Source organism: Mustelus asterias, chromosome 1, assembly GCF_964213995.1.
Source record: "Mustelus asterias chromosome 1, sMusAst1.hap1.1, whole genome shotgun sequence".
Classification (NCBI taxonomy): Eukaryota; Metazoa; Chordata; class Chondrichthyes; order Carcharhiniformes; family Triakidae; genus Mustelus; species Mustelus asterias.
The window spans coordinates 140,274,852-140,298,261 of NC_135801.1; the positions used below are offsets into that span (position 1 = coordinate 140,274,852).

General features: G+C 42.6%; 1 protein-coding gene across 2 annotated transcripts in view; it reads right to left on the reverse strand.

The window, feature by feature from the left end:
- Positions 1-23,157, reverse strand: part of LOC144498440 (urea transporter 2-like) — a 28,713-nt gene extending 5,556 nt beyond the window's left edge. Inside the window, exons 1-7 of one of the 2 annotated variants that reach the window (XM_078219551.1) lie at positions 23,029-23,157; positions 22,692-22,830; positions 18,738-18,927; positions 14,611-14,739; positions 6,599-6,788; positions 5,368-5,515; positions 1,540-1,674 (exon numbers count right to left, since the gene is read on the reverse strand). In XM_078219551.1, the coding sequence (XP_078075677.1) occupies positions 1,540-1,674; positions 5,368-5,515; positions 6,599-6,788; positions 14,611-14,739; positions 18,738-18,927; positions 22,692-22,830; positions 23,029-23,052 (955 nt within the window). In that variant the 5' untranslated portion in view covers positions 23,053-23,157. Of the gene's footprint in view, positions 1-1,539; positions 1,675-5,367; positions 5,516-6,598; positions 6,789-14,610; positions 14,740-18,737; positions 18,928-22,691; positions 22,865-23,028 lie in introns of both variants that reach the window. The other variant, XM_078219560.1, reaches the window with a different exon arrangement.
- Between the last annotated feature and the right edge of the window lie 253 nt (positions 23,158-23,410).

A 23,410-nucleotide genomic window follows, 5' to 3' on the forward strand; every position in this document is an offset into this window, starting at 1 on the left:
GAGCACAGGTGTGTGTAGAACTGCAACAGATTACAGAGAAAGAGAGTAATAGCACCACAGAGCAATTTGAATACAATGCTGAGAATTTTGTTGTGAGCTTGCAGCAGAATTTTGGCCTCAAGTATACAGGGGTAGAAAGTGGGAGGCCAGTCAGGGCTGCATTATAATAGCCAGGCCTAGAGGTAACAAAGACATGCATGAGGGTTTCAGTAGCAGATGAGCTCTGGCGAGGGTCTTGGGCAATATTATAGAGGTGAGAATATCCAGCATTAATGATGATGTAGACATGTGGTTGAAAGTCCACCTTGAGGTCAAACATGACACCAAGGTTGAAAACAATCCAGTTCAGGCTCAAACAGTTGCCAGGAAGAGGGATGGAGACCGTAACTGGAGGAAATACCTGCTGATCTAGTATTGGATATCAGTAGAGACTGTGGAGAGGCTGAGAGTGGCAGTGGTGAGGAAAAGCCGGGTGTTTTCAGCATGCTTGTGGAAATTGGTGCTTTGTTTTTGGATAATGTCACAGAGGAGTTGTGTGTAGATGTGAAATAGGAGAATTCGAAGGATAGATCCTTGACAGATACCCAAAGTACGTGAAAGGGAAGAGAAGCCATTGCTAGCAATCCTCTGGCTACAATCAGATAGGGATGAATAGAACCAGGTGATTGTCGTCGCACAGTTGACCACAGGAGAGAGGTGTGGAGCAGGATGGTGCGGCCAAGTGTGTCAAAGGCTGCAGACAGAAGAATGAGGAGGAAAATTTATCTTTGTCTTAATCACATAGAAAGTCATCGTGACTTTGACAAGAGCTGACTTGGTCCCATGGTGGGGGCTGAAACTTCATTGGTGGGATACTCGTATGGAGCTCCGGGAAAACAGGAATTAAAAGTTTAACGGTGATCATGAAACCATTGTCAATTGTTGCAAAATCCCATTTACTTCATCAGTGCCCTTTTGGGAAGGAAATCTGCCATTCTTACCTGGTCTGGCCTACATGTGACTCCAGACCCACAGCTATATGGTTGACTCTTAAAATGCCCTCTGAAATGGCCTTGCAAGCCGCTCAATTCAAGAGTAATTAGGGATGGGTGATAAATGCTGGGCCAGCCAGCAATGGCCACATCCCATTAAAAAAAAAATGATTAGGCACTCAGACACAGCTCTGGAGTCAAAGGTGCTGATAAGTCAGGTGGAAAGGTTGGTGAGTGCCATCAATGCGCATGTGGAAGTGAGCCCATGCTTGATGTTGGTGAGAGGAGGCATGTAGATGATGTACAAGCAAGGGAGCAAAAGTGGTTTGAGGATGTGTAGAGTGTAAGCTTGTGTCAGGTAGGAGTGGAACCATAACAACATTGTACCATAGAGATGGTCATGAAGAAAAAAGGTAGAAAATGGTGGTCAAAATTGTTACGTGAAATTGGCCAGAATGATGATCTGGTTTTCTTCAAGGACTATTCCTCCCTTTACTTGTGGTTAACATTAATTTTGCAACAAAATAATTGTAATAGATTGTGACAACAAAGATTTGTTTCTACTTACAGCATATTATTGCCAAGAGGTGAGTCTGCCATGTCAGAACATAGAACATTCCTCCCACAGCACTGCAGGCCAGAACACAGTTGTAGCCCCAAAGTCCTTCATAGATTTTCTGGAATGGTGAGGCCAGAGATAATCCTGTAAGGCAAATTGATAAACAAGATAAAATATGTAACTGCTTAGTCCCCTACATGTTGCTAGTTATTTTGAATCTGCTTTGGTGCAAGTATATCTAATGTGTACATATTAGATTACTTAACACTGAGAACTAACTGACTTAAATAATCACTTTTGCCCAGTGAACAAGTGAAAGTGTAGCAGGATGCAGTTCCATGTCAGAGGGTAGGCCGAAAACCTCCCAGAGGGTAACCAACAATCTAAGAGGTATGGCTCTGTGATGAATGTGCCCTTCAAATAGCACTGTTAAAAGGTTGTTCCTGCCGTTGGCATTATGAGTTGCGCAATGTGTTTATCAAAGGGTACGTCAGGCACTGGAGAAGATCAATATCTCCAATGGGTTCAACCACAAGTGGAAAGCACTTAATTGAAGATTTCACTCAACGTTTTACAAAACTTTGAGAGATACCCTGGCCAACTAAGGAGCAGCCTGATCCAATATTATATAATGCCCTTTGGGTAAGAAATGAACACACTTAATATATAAATGATTTGGAAGAAGGTGTAACTGGTGTAATCAGCAAGTTTGCGGATGACACGAAGATGGCTGGAATTGCGGATAGCGAAGAGCATTGTCGGGCAATACAGCAGGATATAGATAGGCTGGAAAATTGGGCGGAGAGGTGGCAGATGGAATTTAATCCGGATAAATGCGAAGTGATGCATTTTGGAAGAAATAATGTAGGGAGGAGTTATACAATAAATGGCAGAGTCATCAGGAGTATAGAAACACAGAGGGACCTAGGTGTGCAAGTCCACAAATCCTTGAAGGTGGCAACACAGGTGGAGAAGGTGGTGAAGAAGGCATATGGTATGCTTGCCTTTATAGGACGGGGTATAGAGTATAAAAGCTGGAGTCTGATGATGCAGCTGTATAGAACGCTGGTTAGGCCGCATTTGGAGTACTGCGTCCAGTTCTGGTCGCCGCACTACCAGAAGGACGTGGAGGCATTGGAGAGAGTGCAGAGAAGGTTTACCAGGATGTTGCCTGGTATGGAGGGTCTTAGCTATGAGGAGAGATTGGGTAGACTGGGGTTGTTCTCCTTGGAAAGACGGAGAATGAGGGGAGATCTAATAGAGGTATACAAGATTATGAAGGGTATAGATAGGGTGAACAGTGGGAAGCTTTTTCCCAGGTCGGAGGTGACGATCACGAGGGGTCACGGGCTCAAGCTGAGAGGGGCGAAGTATAACTCAGATATCAGAGGGACGTTTTTTACACAGAGGGTGGTGGGGGCCTGGAATGTGCTGCCAAGTAGGGTGGTGGAGGCAGGCACGCTGACATCGTTTAAGACTTACCTGGATAGTCACATGAGCAGCCTGGGAATGGAGGGATACAAACGATTGGTCTAGTTGGACCAAGGAGCGGCACAGGCTTGGAGGGCCGAAGGGCCTGTTTCCTGTGCTGTACTGTTCTTTGTTCTTTGTTCTTAATGGATAAGTACATGGATGGGAAAGAATTAGAGGGATATGGACCAAGCGTGGGGAATTGGGGCTAGCTGGGAGGCCACCATGGTCGGCGTGGACTGGCTGGGCCAAAGGGCCTGTTTCCGTGCTGTATTGCTCTATGACACTATACAAATCACTTGTCTTGTTGGATGCTTAGGTGTCTGTTTTGTTCCTGATATTAACCCAAGAGAAGAAATGGGAGATATGTCACATGACCTCCCCCACAAGCTGCCAGGACCTGTAATATTGCCACATGGAACGGAACTCCAGCAGTTTACCATTTTACCATCAAACAGGTAGTAGCAGAAAGATCTTTGCCCAGGTAGATTGGCCCTCGTCTAAACTGTGTATTACTGGAAACATCACAACTCCTGTATCAGTGCCATTAAGACTAATTCATCTCTGTATGGCTTCTTCTATCATGAAGTCCTTGCTTTTGAAATGATGGATCACCCTGCAGTAGTTTCAGCTTGCTAACCTCTGAAGGAATGCATCATCGAACTTTTGATTCTGGACCTTGGACTCATGTGAAACCATTACTCTTATTTCTATTGTGGTCCTGTCCTGTATCTCTTTCTTGCCCATTGCCCTCTTTTATTGTATGAGTACAAATGGGGCAGACATTGCAAAATCCCTCCCACAGGTGGCACGGTGACACAGTGGCTAGCACAGGTGCCTCACAGTAGTAGGGACCCGGGTTTGATTCCCAGTTTGGGTCACTGTGCAGAGTCTGCATGTTCTCCCCGTGTCCTCATGGATTTCCTCCAAGTGCTCTGGTTTTCTCCCAGAGACTGAAAGACATGCTGGTTAGGTGCATTGACCATGCTAAATTCTCCCTCGGTGTACCCAAACAGGCACCAGAGTGTGGCGACTCAGGGATTTTCACAGTAACTTCATTGCAGTGTTAATGTAAGCCTACTTGTGACACTAATAAATACACTTAGACATTTTTTGAGTGTGCAAAATAAACCAACTCTCTTATTTTATCTTAGCTCAAGTTTACTGTGGGGTTATTAATAAAGGATTGAATCACTTCACACTGAAAGGTGGAGGAATCAAAAATCAACAACACTTTTCTGTTTAGGGACAAGTAGTGAGAGGAGAAGCTGGGGCTGTTTAAATTAATCACACTCCCGTCTGGAATACTGAAAAATAGCATGGCTCCTCTGAAGTGTTTTCGTAATGATGTGGAGATGCTGGTGTTGGATTGGGGTAAACACAGTAAGAGTTTTAACAACACCAGGTTAAAGTCCAACAGGTTTATTTGGTAGCAAATGCCATTAGCTTTTAGGGCGGCATGGTAGCACAGTGGTTAGCACTGCTGCTTCACAGCTCCAGGGACCTGGGTTCGATTCCCGGCTCGGGCCACTGTCTGTGTGGAGTTTGCACATTCTCCTCGTGTCTGCGTGGGTTTCCTCCGGGTACTCTGGTTTCCTCCTTTCCTCCCACAGTCCAAAGATGTGCGGGTTAGGTTGATTGGCTATGCTAAAAAATTGCCCCTTAATGTCCCGAGATGCGTAGGTTAGAGGGATTAGCGGGTAAAATATGTAGGGATATGGGGGTAGGGCCTGGGTGGGATTGTGTTCGGTGCAGACTCGATGGGCCGGATGGCCTCTTTCTGCACTGTAGGGTTTCTATGATTCTATGATTCTTTCGGAGCCCTGCTCCTTCGTCAGATGGAATGAATATCTGCTCCCAAACAAGGCATACAGAGGCACAAAATCGAGTTACAGAATATTGATTAGAATGCGAATCTTTACAGCTGATCAAGTCTTAAAGATAATCTCTATCTTTAAGGCTTGATTAGCTGTAAAGATAATCAAGTTACAGAATACTGATTAGAATGCGAATCTTTACAGCTAATCAAGTCTTAAAGATAATCTTTATCTTTAAGACTTGATTAGCTGTAAAGATTCGCATTCTAATCAGTACTCTATAACTTGATTTTGTGTCTCTGTATGCCTTATTTGGAAGCAGATATCCACTCCATCTGACGAAGGAGCTCCAAAAGCTAATGGCATTTGCTACCAAATAAATCTGTTGGACTTTAACCTGGTGTTGCTAAAACTCTTACTGTGTTTTCGTAATCCAGAGTAGTTAGGAATCGGCAACAAATGCTGTCCTTGCCCATGAAAGAATATGAATAAACATTGAACATGAAACCCTGGAGTGCTTCCATCTCAGAAAGCAGCAATATAGTCATACCTGCCAGTATACCCACACAGGATCCAATTGTAGCATGCAGACATATGACTGGTGAGGAGATGATTAATGCAACAAGGAAGATACCGCCAGTCCAGGGATTGTTACAGCCATACACCTGTCCAATACCTACTGGAATAGCTCTCAGAAGCTGAATAAAAATGAAACGAAATGACATGAAGTGACTTTTATGCAATGTGAAAGTTGTTAAGTAAACTGGTGAAATAGACAATCAGGGCAAAAATGATGACATACATTGAAAATACATAGAAAATAGAAACAGGAGTAGGCCATTCAATCCTTCAAGCCTGCTCTGCCATTCATTATGATTATGGCTGATCATCAAATTCAATACCCTGATCAGGGTATTGAATTTGATGATCATATCCCTTGATCCCTTTAGCCCCAAGAGCTATATCTAATTTCTTCTTGAAATCATACAGCGTTTTGGCCTCAACTACTTTCTGTGGTAGTGAATTCCACACATTCACCACCCCTTGGGTGTAGAAAATTCTCCTCACCTTAGTCCCAAAAGGTTTACCCCTTATCCTCAAACTATGACTCCAAGTTCTGGGCTTCCCCACCGTTAGGAACATTCTTTCTGAATCCACCCTGTCTAATCCTGTTAGAGTTTTATAAGTTTCTATGAGATCCCTTCTCACTCTTCTAAACTCCAGTGAATATAATTCTAACTGACTTTGTCTCTCCTCATATGACAGACCTTCCATCCCAGGAATCAGCCTGGTAAACATTTGCTGCACTCCCTCAATAGCAATAACATCCTTCCTCAGATAAGGACACCAAAACTGCACACAATACTCCAGGTGTGGCCTCACCAAAGCCCTATACAATTGCAGTAAAACATTCCTATCCCTATACTCAAATCCTCTCGCTATGAAGATCAACATATTATTTGCCTTCTTTACTGCCTGCCGTACCTGTGCACTTACTTTCAGCAACTGATACACAAGAACAAGTATCCATCTCTCTCAATTTACACCCATTCAAGTAATAACTTTCTTTCCTATTTTTGCTACTGAAGTGGATAACCTCACATTTATCCACATATCTGTAATCATAATTACAGATGAATGAATATATAAGCTTATTTCAAATTAATTAGATTTGAATAGATATATTTTGCTGTGTGTGTATGTTCAATGTGATCTCTATCTGTTTAATGTGTAGTTGAACTATGTTTAAAGACTATAAAATGAAATATAATATCCCTTACCATTGGAACATTGAGATCAGACCATGTAATGTTTTGCGATGTAACTGGTTCAATAAAAACCTGAGGAAAATGCTGGTTGTTGTGTCCTGTTGCAGCCATGAACAAGCCAACAGCTATATTAAAAGGTAAAGTGAAAACAGGTAGTTCCCATCTTCCCATCACAGCTGCCAAAGCACTGGAAATAACAGGGCTGAAAAATAAAAATTGCTTTTAGTACAAACACAAGACAGAATAGCCCCAGTAGCAACAAAAGCAACACCAGTACCATTACCAACCACTTTCCTATCAAATGCAGAGCAGCTGGGATGGACACTGAGATCCAGTTGGATGGAGCAAAGACCTCCCAGCACACCTCCTATAGGCAAAGGATTAGCTCTCTTGACATACCTGAGCAGCAGTGCCTTACAAGGTCAGGCTCTCTCAGCTCAGTTTCTGGTCAGTGGTAACCCCAAGATGTTGATGGTGGGAAATTCTGTGATGGTAATGCCATTGAATGTCAAGGGGTGATGGTTAGATCCTCTCTTGTGGGAGATAGTCATTGCCTGGCACTTGTGTGGCGTGAATGTTATTGGAACTTGTCAACCCAAGCCTGTATATTGTCCAGGTCTTACTACATATGGACATTGACTGCTCCAGTATCTGAGGAGTCTCGAATGATGCTGAAAATTGTGCAGTCATCAGTGAATATCCCCACTTCTGACCTTATGATGGAAAGAAGGTCATTGATGAAGTGAATCTCTGGCGCACTCAGGTTGACTGTGGTGGTCCGTGGAGAATGCAACGTACTGACCTACCAGCAGGCTGCATTATGTCACTGAGATCTACACAAGCAGCCTGAAAATCTATCTTGTCCTTCAATATCTAAAAGACAGAACATCCATATCTCACTGGGGTAGAGAATTCTAATGATTATAACCCTCTAAATGAAGAACTTCCTTCTCATCTCAGTCCTAATCTATTCACATTATCATTCAGATTTGCTAATGGTTGTATACATTTGGTACTACCCAACCACATCCCAAATAGACCAAGTTATTCTTGTAAAGTGTATAATTTGTATTTGCTGTCTTTCTTCAACAAGAACATGTTGGCTTTATTCCCATAAAAGAATTTCTATCTCTATAAATGCTCTAATCGTTCCTCTGTTAATCCCCTCTAAAGATGAGAGATTAGTTTAAATATTGCTATCAACAATCTCCCTTCGGTTGTTTAAACTGTAGTTATTTTTGTGGTTGGGCCATTTTCAGGTTGAATGATTATATTATTTCCCTTTATTTTGCTATTTGATTGTATCTCAATTGGTTGTACATTCCACTGCGTTTAGCCAGCAGGTAATTCATTCTCCAGTTCTATGCTGTTTCATCCAGACTATTGGTGAATACTCACAACTTTTCCAAACCAAGTCACCACCAATAATATTTGAACTCACATTTAACTCATGTTATTAATTTCCTAAAATGATTGCAATCTACCATTATTATTTTGATAAATGTTAATTTTAAGCAGATGCACATAAGCAAAATAAATTAATTTTGTATATCATTTTTAATTTATCGGAAGCCAATATAAAATTTAATCTTGTGCTCCTGGCAGGTAACTTCTTCATTGGGAATGCATCCAAGTGCTTGGGAAAGCCACCTATGATATCCTTATCAGTTTCGCTCAGAAAATTGTGCGTGCACACCGATATTTCAGATCTGCTGTCCTCGTGGATGAGGAGAAAGTAACTCCTAAAGGATTATTAAACATATTTGACAATATTAAATTGATTACTTTGCAACTCTTCAATCTAAAGCGTAGAAATTAATCCATCCATCTCTTTTGGACCTAAATTCTGCTCCGCACAGGCAGCACACCTCCAAGCAGACAGGATGGAGTCTGTCCTGAAATTGGGCCTGTGGGCTCATCTACATCTCTGGGACAAGCTGTTACACCTCCACAGGCAGCTCAGCCCATGAAAAAAAATCACAGAATTGTTACAGCGCAGAAAGAGGCCATTTGGCTCATTTTGCCTCGACTAGCTCTTCAAATGAGCAATTCACTTCGAATCACTGAATTGTGACAATAACCCTCAGGTAATTTCCAGGAGTGGGGTTTGGATTGGGTAAGAGATGAGTTGATTATGAGGAAGGAGTAGTAGGGTTCAACACTCCCACTCCCCCTGGCTTCATGGAAATGTTACAAAGAACCTGTTAACTGGTGGCCAGAGGGACCACTTAAGATTCCTGAGTGAGTATGGGCCCAACGTCTGCCCTCCTTATCAGGAACACATTTTATGAAGACTCTTTGGCATTAGACCCCTCAAATTATTTTAAAGGGTTTACTGCATGCAATGGACACATAAAAATGGACCTCACAAAGTTTGCGATGGAACTAAGGTTTACACAAATTGGGTGCAGGTCATCTTGTTATGATTTGTACTTGTTCTGTGCCTGACAAATATTCCTGCTATTAATTCTCTTCAGCTCTTTCTTATTTTAATCTCCCTATCTCGAGCCTCCAATTGTAATTACACTCAGGGATAACTCTGCTCAAATGTTTGACATTAATTTTACATTTTCTGATAACCTCATAGGCACTGAATTTTTCTTTTGGATTTTTCTTGTAAAGAAATAGCACAGATTAAGTTTGCCTCCAGGCTGAACCGACAGTCTTTGGGCTCGAACTCTCTATTCCTTGGAAATGGGTCTGAAGGTGGCATAGGAAACAAAATGGGAAGAGAGTACGTCAGATTACCTTCCTTATATGTTTCTACCTTTGAGCGACCTTGCCAGAGGTAGGGTCAAAATGGCACCAACTACCTGCCCGGCGAAAGCGTGTAAGCAATTAGAAAAATTAAGTGCTCATATTGGGGCAAATTGATGAAGCCTCCAAATTTTTCCTGATGCGGATGGAATTTGCACTGACTCTGAAGCCCAGCAAGTAGTCTGGGCACATCCTTGTGTCCCTGTACTTGCCTCAGCAGTGCCCACCTCTCCCAGCAGCGTTGACGGCAGTTCACAGCCCTCTGAACTGCCTCATTGGACAGAAAACATTAATTTTCTGCCTCCTGTAGGATCGGTCGTCAGGAAACAACTCTGACCCACGTGTTACTGGAACCCAGAAATGGTCTCAAACCCTGAAATTTTTGAATGGTCTTTGCCCTTTATTTCAACATTGTGTTCTTCCAGTCAACTATCTCAACATATCACAAAGCAGCAAATATTGGGGCTGAAGCTTTGGGCCCTGTGAAATTTGGAACAGAATCAGAAAATCACAAAGTTGGCAAACGTGCAGATTTCCTGACCCTCTTCCCAACGTTGGTCATTTTGGTGTGGGCAGACAATTAGACTTGTCATGAGCCTTATTAAAGTAAGTAATGGAGGCTGACTGGGATTTTCCAGTAGGTCCCCAGTTTCCGAATGCACAAGGGGATGTTTTATCTGCCTGAGGAAGGCACCCAATGACATGCCAGAGTACCAGCCTGAAGGCCCTCCCTGTGTCCCTGGGTGGGTTTGCAGCCACAGGTTTCCTTGTAGAGGGATTTACCCCACAGTGGTGTCTGCTTTGTATATTTTTTATTTGAATTTTTAAATATGTCAGGTGAACACCTTTTTGTTGAACTGCCCTCTCAATTACTTACCTTTAATTGCAGTTGGGTTCTCCTCTGTAGCTGGAAGGCCTCCGATTGGCCCTGCAGCGTTAAGAGCTCCTGCGCTGTCCTTTGTTAGACAGAGAACCAGTCTCCATGCCAATTAAAGGGGAGGCCCAATCAACAATTCAGGTCAGAGACGGGGTTTTGTCCCAGGGCTCCCAAAGTGAAAATTCAGCCTTATATAGGCAGAATATTAAAAAGGAGATTTCAATACACACTAGCACAGAGATTACTGCTGACAATATGAGTGACCGAGCATGCCTGAACATATGAGTATGTGAATTAGGAGCAGGTATAGGCTATTCAGCCCTTCAAGCCTACTCCCCCATTTGATAAACTCATGGCAGACCTGATTATGTCCTCAACTCCACTTTCCTGTCTAATTCCTATGCCCTTTGACTCCCTTCTCAATTAATAATCTATCTAACTCAGCCTTAAAAGTGCACCCACCGCTCCCTGACAAGTAATTTCACTGGCTCCTGACTCTATGAGAGAAGAAATTCTGTCTTAAATGGGAGATTGCTTTTTAAACTCTGCCCCTTGGTTCTAATCTCTCCCACGAGGAGAAACATCTTTTCAGTTTCCACCCTGTTAAACCCCTCAAGATCTTATATGTTTCAATAAGATCATCTTTCATTGTTCTAAACTCCAATACATACAGGCCCAGCCTGGCCAACCTTTCTTCATAAGGTAACCACTTCAACCAGGGGTTGATATTGATAAAAGATGATATTTGTATGATATTTTTTCATCTGTTCTTTTGTAAACACAGAGATTCACCATAATCAAACCTGTGCCTGAACACTGTTGCTGACTCTGGTGATTCTTGAGATTGAGTGAGAGGATATTCGCAGTTCAGGGATGCATCTCTAGTCTTCTCCTTTTTTATTGAAGATGCTACAAACTGTAGCCAGCTGTGAGGAGGATATCAAAATTCCCACCCTGACTAGAAAGCTGATAATTCTACCCATTGCATCCTCCTGTGTCAGAGGCAGTTTTAAGAATGAAAGGATTAAATTTCACCATAACCTTCATGTATCTAGACCCGGGTGCTGGCATGGATCCCGAGGTCGGCCCCACTTCTGCCAACTGTTGAACATTTAAGTTGATGGATGGGGTGCCTATTAAGAAGGCTGCTTTCTCCTGCACAGTTTTGGGCTTCTTGGGTGTTGTTAGAGACTCCATAATCCAGGTAAGTGGAAAGTATTCCACCATGCTCCCAACATGTGCCTTGTAGATGGTGAACAGGCTTTGGAGAGTCAGGAGGTGAGTTAATAGCCACAGAATTTCCAGCTCCTTACCTGCTCTTTTAGCAGTATTTGTATGGCTAGTCCAGTTCAGTTTTCATTCAGAGCTAGTTCTCAGATGTTGATGGTGGGAAATTTGTGGATGATTATGCCATTAAATGTCAAGTGAAGGTAGATGGATTCTCTCTTGGTGGAGATAGCATTGCCTGGTACTTGCGTGATGTGAATTTGCGGAAGGATATATTGGCCTTGGAGGGAGTGCAGAGAAGGTTCACCAGGTTGATACCAGCGATGAGGGGTGTTGATTATGAGGAGAGACTGAGCAGATTGGGTTTGTACTCATTGGGGGGATCTTATAGAGACCTATAAGATAATGAAGGGGCTGGATAGGGTAGAGATGGAGAGATTCTTTCCACTTAGAAAGGAAGCTAGAACTAGAGGGCACAGCCTCAAAATAAAGGGGGGTCAGTTTAGGACAGAATTGAGGAGGAACTTCTTCTCTCAGAGGGTGGTGAATCTCTGGAATTCTCTGCCCACTGAAGTGGTAGAGGCTACCTCGTTGAATATGTTTAAATCACGGATAGATGGATTCCTGATCGGTAAGGGAATTAGGGGTTATAGGGATCAGGCGGGTAAGTGGAACTGATCCACTTCAGATCAGCCATGATCTTATTGAATGGCGGGGCAGGCTCGAGGGGCTAGATGGCCTACTCCTGCTCCTATTTCTTATGTTCTTATGTTTTTATGTGAATGCTATTTGCCACTTATCAGATCAAACCTGTTTCTTTTCCATTTCTTATTGCATGCTGAAAAGGACTGCTTCTGTATCTGAGGAATGGTGAATGGTGCTGAACATCATGAAATCATTAGCAAACTTCCCTACTTCTGAACTTATGCTGAAGGGAAGTTCATTGATAAAGATGATTGGGTCTAGGACACTATACTTAAAAAAATTATTTCATGGGATGTGGGCATTACTGGCTAGGCCAACACATATTGCGTTCGATTCCCGGCTTGGGTCACGATCTGTGCGGAGTCTGCACATTCTCCCCATGTCTGTGTGGGTTTCCTCCGAGTGCTCCGGTTTCCTCCCACAGTCCGAAAGACATGCGGGTTAGATGCATTGGCCATGCTAGATTCTCCCTCAGTGTACCCGAACAGGCACCGGAGTGTGGTGACTAGGGGATTTTCACAGTAACTTCATTGCAGTATTAACGTAAGCCCACTTATGACACCAACAAACAAACTTTAAAAACTTTTAAAACATCCTTAATTGGTCTTGAGAAGGAGAAATTCCCTGAGGAATTCTCACAGCAATGTCTAGTGACCTTGGTGAGACCACATTTGGAATATTGTGTGCAGTTCTGGTCACCTCACTATAAGAAGGATGTGGAAGCGTTGGAAAGAGTGCAGAGGAGATTTACCAGAATGCTGCCTGGTTTGGAGGGTAGGTCTTATGAAGAAAGGTTGAGGGAGCTAGGGCTGTTCTCTCTGGAGCGGAGGAGTCTGAGGGGAGACTTAATAGAGGTTTATAAGATGATGAAGGGGATAGATAGAGTGAACGTTCAAAGACAATTTCCTCAGGTGGATGGAGCTATTACAAGGGGGCATAACTATAGGGTTCGTGGTGGGAGATATAGGAAGGATATCAGAGGCAGGTTCTTTACGCAGAGAGTGGTTGGGGTGTGGAATGATAGTGGAGTCAGACACTTCAGGAACATTTAAGCGGTTATTGGATAGGCACATGGCGCACACCAGGATGATAGGGAGTGGGATAGCTTGATCTTGGTTTCAGATAAAGCTCAGCACAACATCATGGGTCGAAGGGCCTGTTCTGGGCTGTACTGTTCTATGTTCTATGTTCTATGACTCAGATGATAAACCTCTAACAACTCTAACCATCTTGGGTGGCATGATGGCACAGTGGTTAGAACTGCTGCCTCACAGTGCCAGGGTCCTGGGTTCGATTCTAGCCTCAGGTCACTGTCTGGGGAGTTTGCATGTTTTCCCTGTGTCTGTGTGGGTTTGCACCGGTTTCCTCCCACAGTCCAAATATGTGCAGGTTAAGTGGATTGGCCATGCCAAATTATCAGGGTAGATAAGTGGGGTTATGGAAAGAGGGTCTGGATGAGATTGTTGCTGGTGTGGACTTGATGGGCCGAATGGCCTCCTTCTGCACTATAGGGATTCTATCTTCCTTTCTGCTAGGTATGACTCCAATCAGTGGAGTGCTTTCCCCAATTTCCATTGACTACAATTTTGCTAGGGCTTCTTTAATACACACTGGGTTAAATGCTCCCCTGGAGAGGCCCAAGGCTGTAATGAGGTCAGGAGCAGAGTGGCCCTGGCAAAGCCCAAATTGTTGTTTAAGTGCTGCTTGATAGCACTGTTGATGATATCTTTCATCATTTCGCTGATGATTGAGAGTAAATTGATGGGGTGGTAAGTGGCTAGATTGGTTTTGTCCTACTTTCAGTGGACAGGGACCTGGGCAATTTTCCACCTGGTCAGGTAGATACCTGTATTGTAGGAACAGCTGAATAGGGATGCTGCTAATTCTGGAGCGCAAGTCTTCAGCTGCACAGGATATTGTCAGGGCCCAGAGCCTTTATTGTATATAGTGCCTTGCCCTGTATCATGTGGAGTGAATCAAATTAGCTGAAAACTGGCATCTGTGTTGCTGGGGGGCACCTGAGGGGACTGAGATGGATCATGCACTCAAAACTGCTGACCTACTGGAAGGAAGACTCACCTTCTGATTGGCTTCGCGATGCCATTAATGCCTCCAATTTGAGTATTTGTTTAAAGAACTGCTGGAGTCATTAAAAATAAAGCTGTAGGGTTCTGTTCGTCGTATAATCAGACATTAGTGCACCAGATTTTAACAACAATTTCCACAGTTTGAAGTTATCTTCTCAGAATATGGTTCCTACAGTTAAACACCTCAGCCACAATACTTCAGTAATAGGACTGATGAATTAGTGAATTAGACTCTTCCAATATTATAGACAAGTCATTCCTTTGGAAAAAAACACACTTGGAAGGTTTGAAAATTCAAATGTAAAATGTGCTTACTGTAATTGTAAGTGTAATTTCAATAATATGAGTCCAGGTAGATATGTTTAACATACCATGTCATTGATGTGAAGATCACGGGCAGCAATAACCACCAGTACCAATCTCCTTTCTCACAAAAGTCAGCTATCAAAAGACCAACCAGGATCCCGTTGTATCCATAAAGCCCCGCTGCAATCGCGGATCTAAAATGTTGTAAGCAAAACACACTAACATTTTGGAACGGAACACTTTTCCATATATTTTTAAAGTATTAGCAAAATCATTTTGTTTGCTTTGGTAAGAATCAAGATGAACAAATGCAATTATAAAATAAATATCTCAACACATGAACCATTGTGATTCATGTGATTAGCAGCATCAGGATATATTACATATTGACTTCAAATCACGCAATTTTTTAAAGATTCCTCATTGGGAAAATGGTCATCATTAAGTAGGTGTCACCAAAATGGTTTCTGATTTCCGAACCTTATCAGAGATTTTTTCAAAGCACCACGTAAAATGAATCTTCGAGAAGGTTTTTGTTTTTCAGAGTAGCTGATTTATTTTACAGCTCATTCAGGCAACACTATCAACGATGAGGAGCATCAAAAATAAGAGGTGGAAAGTACAGGACAAAGCAGATGATTTGCCCATCAGGTTTGTTTTGGGCTGGTCCACATGGACACTTTGGCAGATTGCAGCTCTTGGAATAGTCAGACAATGTAACCTGGTGACAATTGCATCGATTTGGCATTAAAAAGTTGGAATATAATACATGTTGCGGATCTCAATTAAGGAGCTGAAGACTCTTTGAAGCTCCACCCGACATTTCAAGTTGAGCACCTTTTTACTTGGTTTTGCAAAGCATTACAAAAAGTTCATTGTACCTGTCCAACTCCAGTCTGACCCAGGGATTACTGGCTGTTTTATAAATGTTCTCATTGATCAACTAAACCTGCAATATCAGCTATTTTTTAATGTAAGTGGCAATACAGTAGATTACATAATTCGTTGAGCTAATTTTGTTTCCTCCATATTAATGGGTGGCTTATCTTCTTTTTATTCATTCACTGGATGTGTGCGTTGCTGGCTAGGCCAGCATAAATTGTCCATTCCTAGTTGCTCTTGAGAAAGTGATGGGCAGCTGTCATCTTAAGCCATTGTAGTCCATGTGGTGTAGGTAAACCCACAATGCTGTTAAGAAAGGAATTTAACCCAGCAACAATGGAGGAACAGGAACATATTTGAATGTCAGGATGGTGAACGGCATGGAAGGGAATTTCCAGGTGCTGGTGTTCTCACGCACCTGCTGCTTTTGTTCCTCTGGATGGTAGTGGTAGTGGGTTTGGAAGGTGCTGCCTAAGGAACCTTTGTGAGTTCCTGTAGTCCATTGTGTGGATCATAGAATAGAATCATAGAATGCCTACAGTGCAGGAGGAGGCCATTTGCCATTGAGCCTGCACAGACAACAATCCCACCCAGGCCCTATCCCCGTAACCCCACGTATTTACCCTACTAATCCCACTGACTAAGGGGCAATTTAGCAAGGCCAATCAACCTAACCTGTACGTCTTTGGAGTGTGGGAGGAAACTGAAACACCCGAAGGAAACCCACACAGACATGGAGAGAACATGCAAACTCCATACAGCCACCCGAGGTGGGAAATGAACCCGGGTCCCTGGTGTTGTGAGGTGATAGTGCTAACTACTGTGCCACCATGCCACCCAATGGTACATTGGTACACACTGCTGCCACTGTGTGTCTGTGGTGGAGGGAGTGAATGTTTGTGGATGGGTGCCAGTCAAGTGGGTTGCTTTGTCCTGGGTGGTGTACAGCTTCTTGAATGTTTTTTGAGCTGTACCCATCAAGACCTGTGGAGAATATTTAATCATATTCCTGACTTGTGCCTTGTAGATGGTGGACAGGCTTTGGGGAGTCAGGGTTGAATTGCTGATACAGGATTCCTAGTCTCTGACCTGTTGTTGTAGCCACAGCATTTATATGGCTAATCTAGTTCAACTTCTGGACAATAGTAAGCCCCACGATGTTGATAGTGGGGGATTCAGCGATGATAATGCCATTGAATGTCATGGGGCACTGGTTAGATTCTCACTTGTTGGAGATGGTCATTACCTAACACTTATTGTGAATGTCAATTGCCACATGTCAGCCCAAGCCTGAACATTGTCCAAGTCTTGCTGCACATTGGTATGGACTGCTTCAGTATCTGGGGAGTCACAAATAGTTGTGAACATTGTGCAATCATCAGCAAACATCCCCACTTCTGACCTTATGATGGAAGGAAGGTCAGTGATGAAGTAGCTAAAGATGGTTGGGCTTAGCACACTACCCTGAGGAACTCCTGCAGTGATGTCCTGGAACTGAGATGATTGACCTTCCTTTGTGCCAGGTATGACTCTAATAAATGGATAGATTTCCCACTGATTCTCTAGTTTTATCAGGGCTCCCTGATGCCCTCGGTCAAATGCTGCCTTGATGTCAAGGGCAGCCACTCTCACCTCACTTCTGGAGTATAGCTCCTTTGTCCAAGTTTGAACCAAGGTTGTAATGAGGTCAGGAGCTGACCCTGGCGGAACCCAAACTGAGCGTCAGTGAATAAGTTATTTCTAAGTAAGTGCCAATTGATAGTGCAGTTGATGACCCCTTCCATCACTTTACTGATGATTGAGAGTAGACCGATGGGGAGATAATTGGCTGGGTTGGATTTGTCCTGTTTCATGTGTACAGGAAATACCTGGGAAATGTTCCACATTGCCTGAGAGATACCAGTGTTGTAGTTGTAGTGGAAGAGCTTGGCTGGGGGAGCCACAAGTTCTGGAGCACAAGCCTTCAATACTTTTGCCAGAATATTGTCAGGGCCCACAGCCTTTGCAGTATCCAGTGCATTCAGCTGTTTAATGATGTCACGTGGAGTGATCACATTGGCTGAAGACTAGAATGTGTGATGCTGGGGACCTCAGGATGAAGCTGACATGAATCATCCACTCGCACTTTCTGGCTGAAGATTGCTGCAAATGCTTCAGCCTTATCTTTTGCACGGATGTGCTGGACTCCTCCATCATTGAGGATGGGGATATTAGTGGAGCCTCCACCTCCAGTGAGTTTTTTAATCTCCACCACAGTGCACAACTGGATGTGGCAGGACTGCACAGCTTAAATCTAATCCATTGGTTATGGGATCACTTAACTCTGTCTATTGCTTTCTGTTTATGCTGTTTGGTATACAAGTAGCTTCATATTGTTGACACCTCATTTTTAGATATCCCTGGTGGTGCCCCTGGTATGGCCCCCTGTTTCCCTTCATTGAACCAGGGTTGATTCCCTGGCTTGGTGGTAATGGTAGATTGTAGGATATGCCAGGCCATGAGATTATAGGTTGTGGTTGAGTACAATTCTGCTGCTGCTGATGACCCACAGTGTCTAATGGTTTCCCAGTCTAAAGTTGCTAGATCTATTTGAAATGTATCCCTTTTAGCACGGCGGTAGTGCCACAAAGATAGCATATAATCTCTGCAAAAACTGTGCAATGGTTACTCTTACCAATGGACAGATGCATCTGTGACTGGTGGATTGGTGAGAATGAGGTCAAGTGTTTTTTTTTCCTCTTGTTGGTTTCCTCACCACCTGCCGCAGATTCAGTCCAGCAGTTATGTCTTTTAGGACTCGGCCAGCTCAGTTTTGTAGCAGTGCTTATGGAGCCACTCTTGGTGATGGACATAGAAGTCCCCCACCCAGAGTACATTTTGTGCCCTTAACACTCTCAGTTCTTCCTCCAAGTGGTATTTAACATAGAAGAGTACTGATTCACCAGTTGAGGGGCAGCGTGTGGAAATCAGCAGGTGGTTTTCTTGCCCATGTTTGACCTGGTGCCTTGAGACTTCATGGGGTCTTGGGTCGATGTTGAAGACACCCAGGGCAACTCCCTCCTGACTGTATACCACTGTGTCACCACCTCTGCTGGGTCCGTCCTGCAATGGGTTACCACACATCATTCAACACATCTTTTAATAAACAAGTCTGTAAAATAGTAACCTTTGTTACCATGCTACTCAAGAACTTTGATTTATTTTTGAAACGTGGTAACTCATGGCACAGATAGAGATGTTCAGAATGCCATTTTGATTTATTCTTGTCGAAGAAATCTTTGAAAATCAGAAGCTTATCAAAAATATTTACCTGTTCTGACTGAACAAAAGTGCCGCCAGGGTTGAGAACACTGTTCCCACAAGGCCATTCAGTGCCCACCATGGATTCTGTAAGATCAGTCCAGCCAAAATAACAATTCCACTCAACGGATTGTTGACAAACATCACCTGGGCAATTCCACGTAAGTTCCAGTCAATAAACTGAAAGATGATGTTCTGGTCTGCAATATTGTCAGGAGAAAAGTATGTAACTGTTAAAGAATATGATTTATGCCTGTTTCTCTTGTAAACTCCAGCAACAGACCTACAAATGAGCTGCAGATTTATAGGTGTTAAGCGGTTATCAAATATAATTCAAACCCTAAAATTAGATTAGACAGTAACCTGATAACACAAGGGCAAACATTGAGCACATTAACAAGCATCCATTTGATTTATTTCTATAAGGTGGATCACAATAGCATTGTTTATGCCAAACCAGATGATCCACTGTTTTATAATAAGAACATTCAGACAATTTAATGCACAAAGTATTAATCTGTTGCTAAATTGGAACTTTGCTTAACATAATCTTTTGCATTAAGTCCAAAAGCTATAAATGTTATTATAAATGCAATGTGCAGAGTTAGAGTTTAAAAAGTGCTTTGCATTGCGATTTGTACATTGCCTTGTTCCCGTTGCTGGTCTCAAAGACGATATACAATCCACCCCGTCGTAGACTTCACTCCACGTTTCATTGCTCTAAAACCTTCCTGCCAATCGCATCTGGAATTGTTCTTCTTAGAACAAAGAGTACCGAGGGAGCATTGAACACAGGTATTCAACATTATGATAGAGCAGAGAGAGGAAGATATTTCCCACTGGCAGCAGGGTTGAGAAATAAATAATCAGCAAAAAAACCAGGTGGGAGCAGAGGGAATTTCTTTACCAAGCAAGTTGTTGTGATCTGGGATGCATGGGCTGAAAGGGTGGAATCAGACTCAATGGACAGGAATTTACCGGCTTGCCACACTGGTCGACCGGCATGGCGAGCCGTAATATAAGGTGAAAAATAGGGTTCATGCCCAATTTCTCACTTCTTGCGATCTTGCTGGCCCTGTTCTGCCACCGAAGTGAGCCTTGCACCTGGGGAGGGATCTACATGTGTAGAGCACCTTGGGTACTACTTCCAAGTGAGCAAAGTGCAAGGCAATTCTCCTGAATGTGTGTGGAACCGAAACGTATAATTTAATTCGCAGGCTCACAGCCCCAAGCACGCCCGACTCCAAGTCATTCAGTGAGCTCACAGAATTGGTGGATTTCCAACCTAAATCATCAGTCATACTCCAGAGATTCAAATTTAATTCAAGTGGGAGACCCCCAGGCGAAACAACTGTGACTGATATCACTAAACTGAAACAGATATCAGAGTATTGTGATTTTGAATTGTGATATCACCTCGAATGATATGTTACGGGACAGGTTAGTTTGTGGGGTGAATAACAAGGTAATTCAATGGTGATTACTTGCACAGGTCGTTGTAAATTTTAAGCAAGCAAAGGAGATCGCGGAGGCACAGGAAAGCAATGAAAAAGGTGCACGTGTTATAGAGCGTGCAAAATGAAGCAGTTCACTAGTTAGGACGGGAACCTGCTGTCAGCAGTACCAAAACCAAAGAAGTAGCTGTGGGGTGGGAAACAAATTCAGCCACAAATAAGATATAAAGATTTAGAAGAGGCAATCAATCAGCAATATTTGAAGCAAAATGTTACCAATGTGCAGGTAACCATTCCCCTGAATCCTATAGGTATATGGAGGCTGAATACTCTTTTGCAATTCTGGGGGTGGAACTCTTCCTCAAAAGGCAGTGGAAGCAGAGTCCTTGAATATGTTTTAAGGCAAGGGTAGATCGATTATTGATAAACAAGAGGTGAATGGTTATCACAGTGATTGGCAGCCTAGGCTAGTGAGTGGGCCTCATGAGTGGCCCTCCTTCATCTCAGTGGGCTGCAAGATTGAAATCAGGCTTGTCCTCTAACCATTACCCCATGACTAAAATAAATATATTTAATACACACCGAATATTTCGTAATGAGTTACAGAAAATGCTTCATCATTTATATATTAATCGACTAACATCAACTTGAAATGGTAAAAACAAAATAAATATTTACACTTTGGTTGCAGAGGGAGCGCACGGCTTTCACAGTCCATGTTGTCTGCAATCAGCTCGCACCTCACTTTGTTTGCCTTTGCTTTACGTGCGTGTCACTTCAGTCATACTGATAGGAAGGAAACTATGCCGTTGGAAATCATCAGAATGTGGCAACCCTGTGCATGTGCAACAATCAACAAAGTGTCTTGTGGGCCCCGCATTCAGAACCCAGATGGCTGCACGTGGCCCCCGGGCCACAGTTTGCCCACCACTGGGTTATCAGGAATAAATGGACCATTATAATCGGTTAACCATGATCTTATTGAATGGTGGAGCAGGCTCAAGGGGCTGATAGGCATATTTCTGCTTCTAATTCAAGAGCGGTTCAAACGATGAGGAATTTCAGTTACGGAGATAGATAAGTGAAGTTGCAACTGTTCCCTGTAGAGAAGAGAAGGTTGAGGGGAGATTTGAGAGAGGTATTCAAAATCAGAGGAGATAGGGTGAAACTGTTACTGTTTGTGGCAGGATCGAGAACCAAAGGACACAGATTCAAGGTAATTAGCAAAAAAAAGCAGTGGTGACTTTGGGAGAAATCTTTTACATAAGTCATGACTGTACCAGCAGGTCCAAACCCACCAGCATTTCAAAAGTATTTCACAGAATGTGAGTCCCAGCAATGAGGTTAGAAGCCACCAACATTTCAAACGGTATTTCACAGGATGTGAATCCCAATGATGAGATTCGCAGCTGTAGACAGACCAAAAAGAAATACATCATCCTGTTAATCGGAAATACTTTGAGGTAGATGATGGTACCATTGAGGGAAGACATACATATGCTAATGTTAGAATTAATAGAAGTTGAGGGGACAGACAGACAAATATACAGAGTGTATCTTCAAAGGGAAACAATGATATAATTGGGAATCACTTTGTGGAAGAGGGAGGCAGTATCCATCTCGAAGTCTGAGGCGCCGAGCCAGTATCCAGCTAGCAGCCTGTAAACCGGTGCTGGTTTGCAGACCAGAAGCAAGCTGTGAAGAGTACCTCTCATGGAGGCAGTTACAACCCACATCTTCACTGAACCAAGAAAAGACGTTTCCCAGAATAATTACTCAATTGTAAACAGTGTGGTAACTATAAGCTGGCCTTTACTTATAGATCTATTGGATTGGATGTTGTTTGGGCAGGGGGAAGCCCTGAACCAGTTCAGATCCTGTAATTATACTTTGGATCAGATGGGTAATTCCTATGTATGCTATATAAATGCAAGTTGCTGTTGATGGTACAGAAGATTGCTAAATATTTTCCTGAACATTTAGAGGACAGAACAAGAGAGCAGAAGATGGCATAGAGCTCGAAATGCCTTAAGTTCACCAAGCGCCCTCCTTCCACACTTGGCATACAATCGGCTTGGGAGAAATTTTATGGAAAGTTTCCTTGTTCCTAAGCAAAACTGTGTATTTATCCTACATGATTTATTTGTGACCATGTCCTTGGTTAGATATTTCCAACTCAGCAATTCGGGGAACCAACGCATTATGCATGACATTCAATAATCATCAAATGTATTTATCCTTATCACTTTCAATCCTGTTCCAGCCAGAAACATTGAAAGCTATTTGGCATGACAATAATTGCTTTTGCTAGCATATCTATTGTTTGTGTATAGATTATTATATAAAACATACATATATATGTGTGTGCTTTATTATATATATCATATATATATTGGTTTACTGATCTCTCTGAAGTGAATCACTGTCTGCCTTTACCAATGACTATTTCAAACTATTTTCTGACAATACTGACGTGCTCCATTGAAAATACTTTCAACATTTTCTCTTACCTTTCAGCCAGTAACCAAATTCTTGCATATCGCCAGACAAATAGCCAATTCTTTTGAGAAAGGTTTCTTTGCAATTATCTGGTTCCAGGATTGATACCTCTTCAACCATTACTGTTTTCTTCTTCTCCATGAATGGATTCTGCTCCTCACAGAATTAAAAGAAAATCACGCTGCTGTATGTTGTTTAAAATCAAAGTCAAAGCTAAAGCATAATTGCATTTTGTTCACTGTACATAACAAGTAGTTTCTATGTAACGCAAGCATAGAAATAAATCTGACTCAAAAAACTCCAGATAATTGGTCTTTAAATGCAACTTAAATACAAAGCTACAAATACCTGAGTAGCTTCAGATTCAAACATTCAAGCTGTCCTTTTCTTCACTGGCGAAAGTAAACTGCAAGGGAAGGACTAATGCTTTTATGTAACAGAAGTGCAATATGTAAACCTTGAATGCAGATTGTAATCAAAACTGTAATACTGGTTTGAACAATTTTATATAATGAGCTCGTAATTGCACTTTGCCTAGGGTATTCCGTGCATGTGACGAAATACTTTACTTTCTTATCGATCAATAAATTACTTATGAAAAACTTACTGAAATTGGTATTTTGAACCAATGGAAAGTTACGGTGGCTTTGGTCCAGGAAGTACCAGAAGACCTCCTAAAAGTTCTAGAGAGGTTGAGGAAAGGATTGCGGAGTCAATCCTGCTTAGGAGT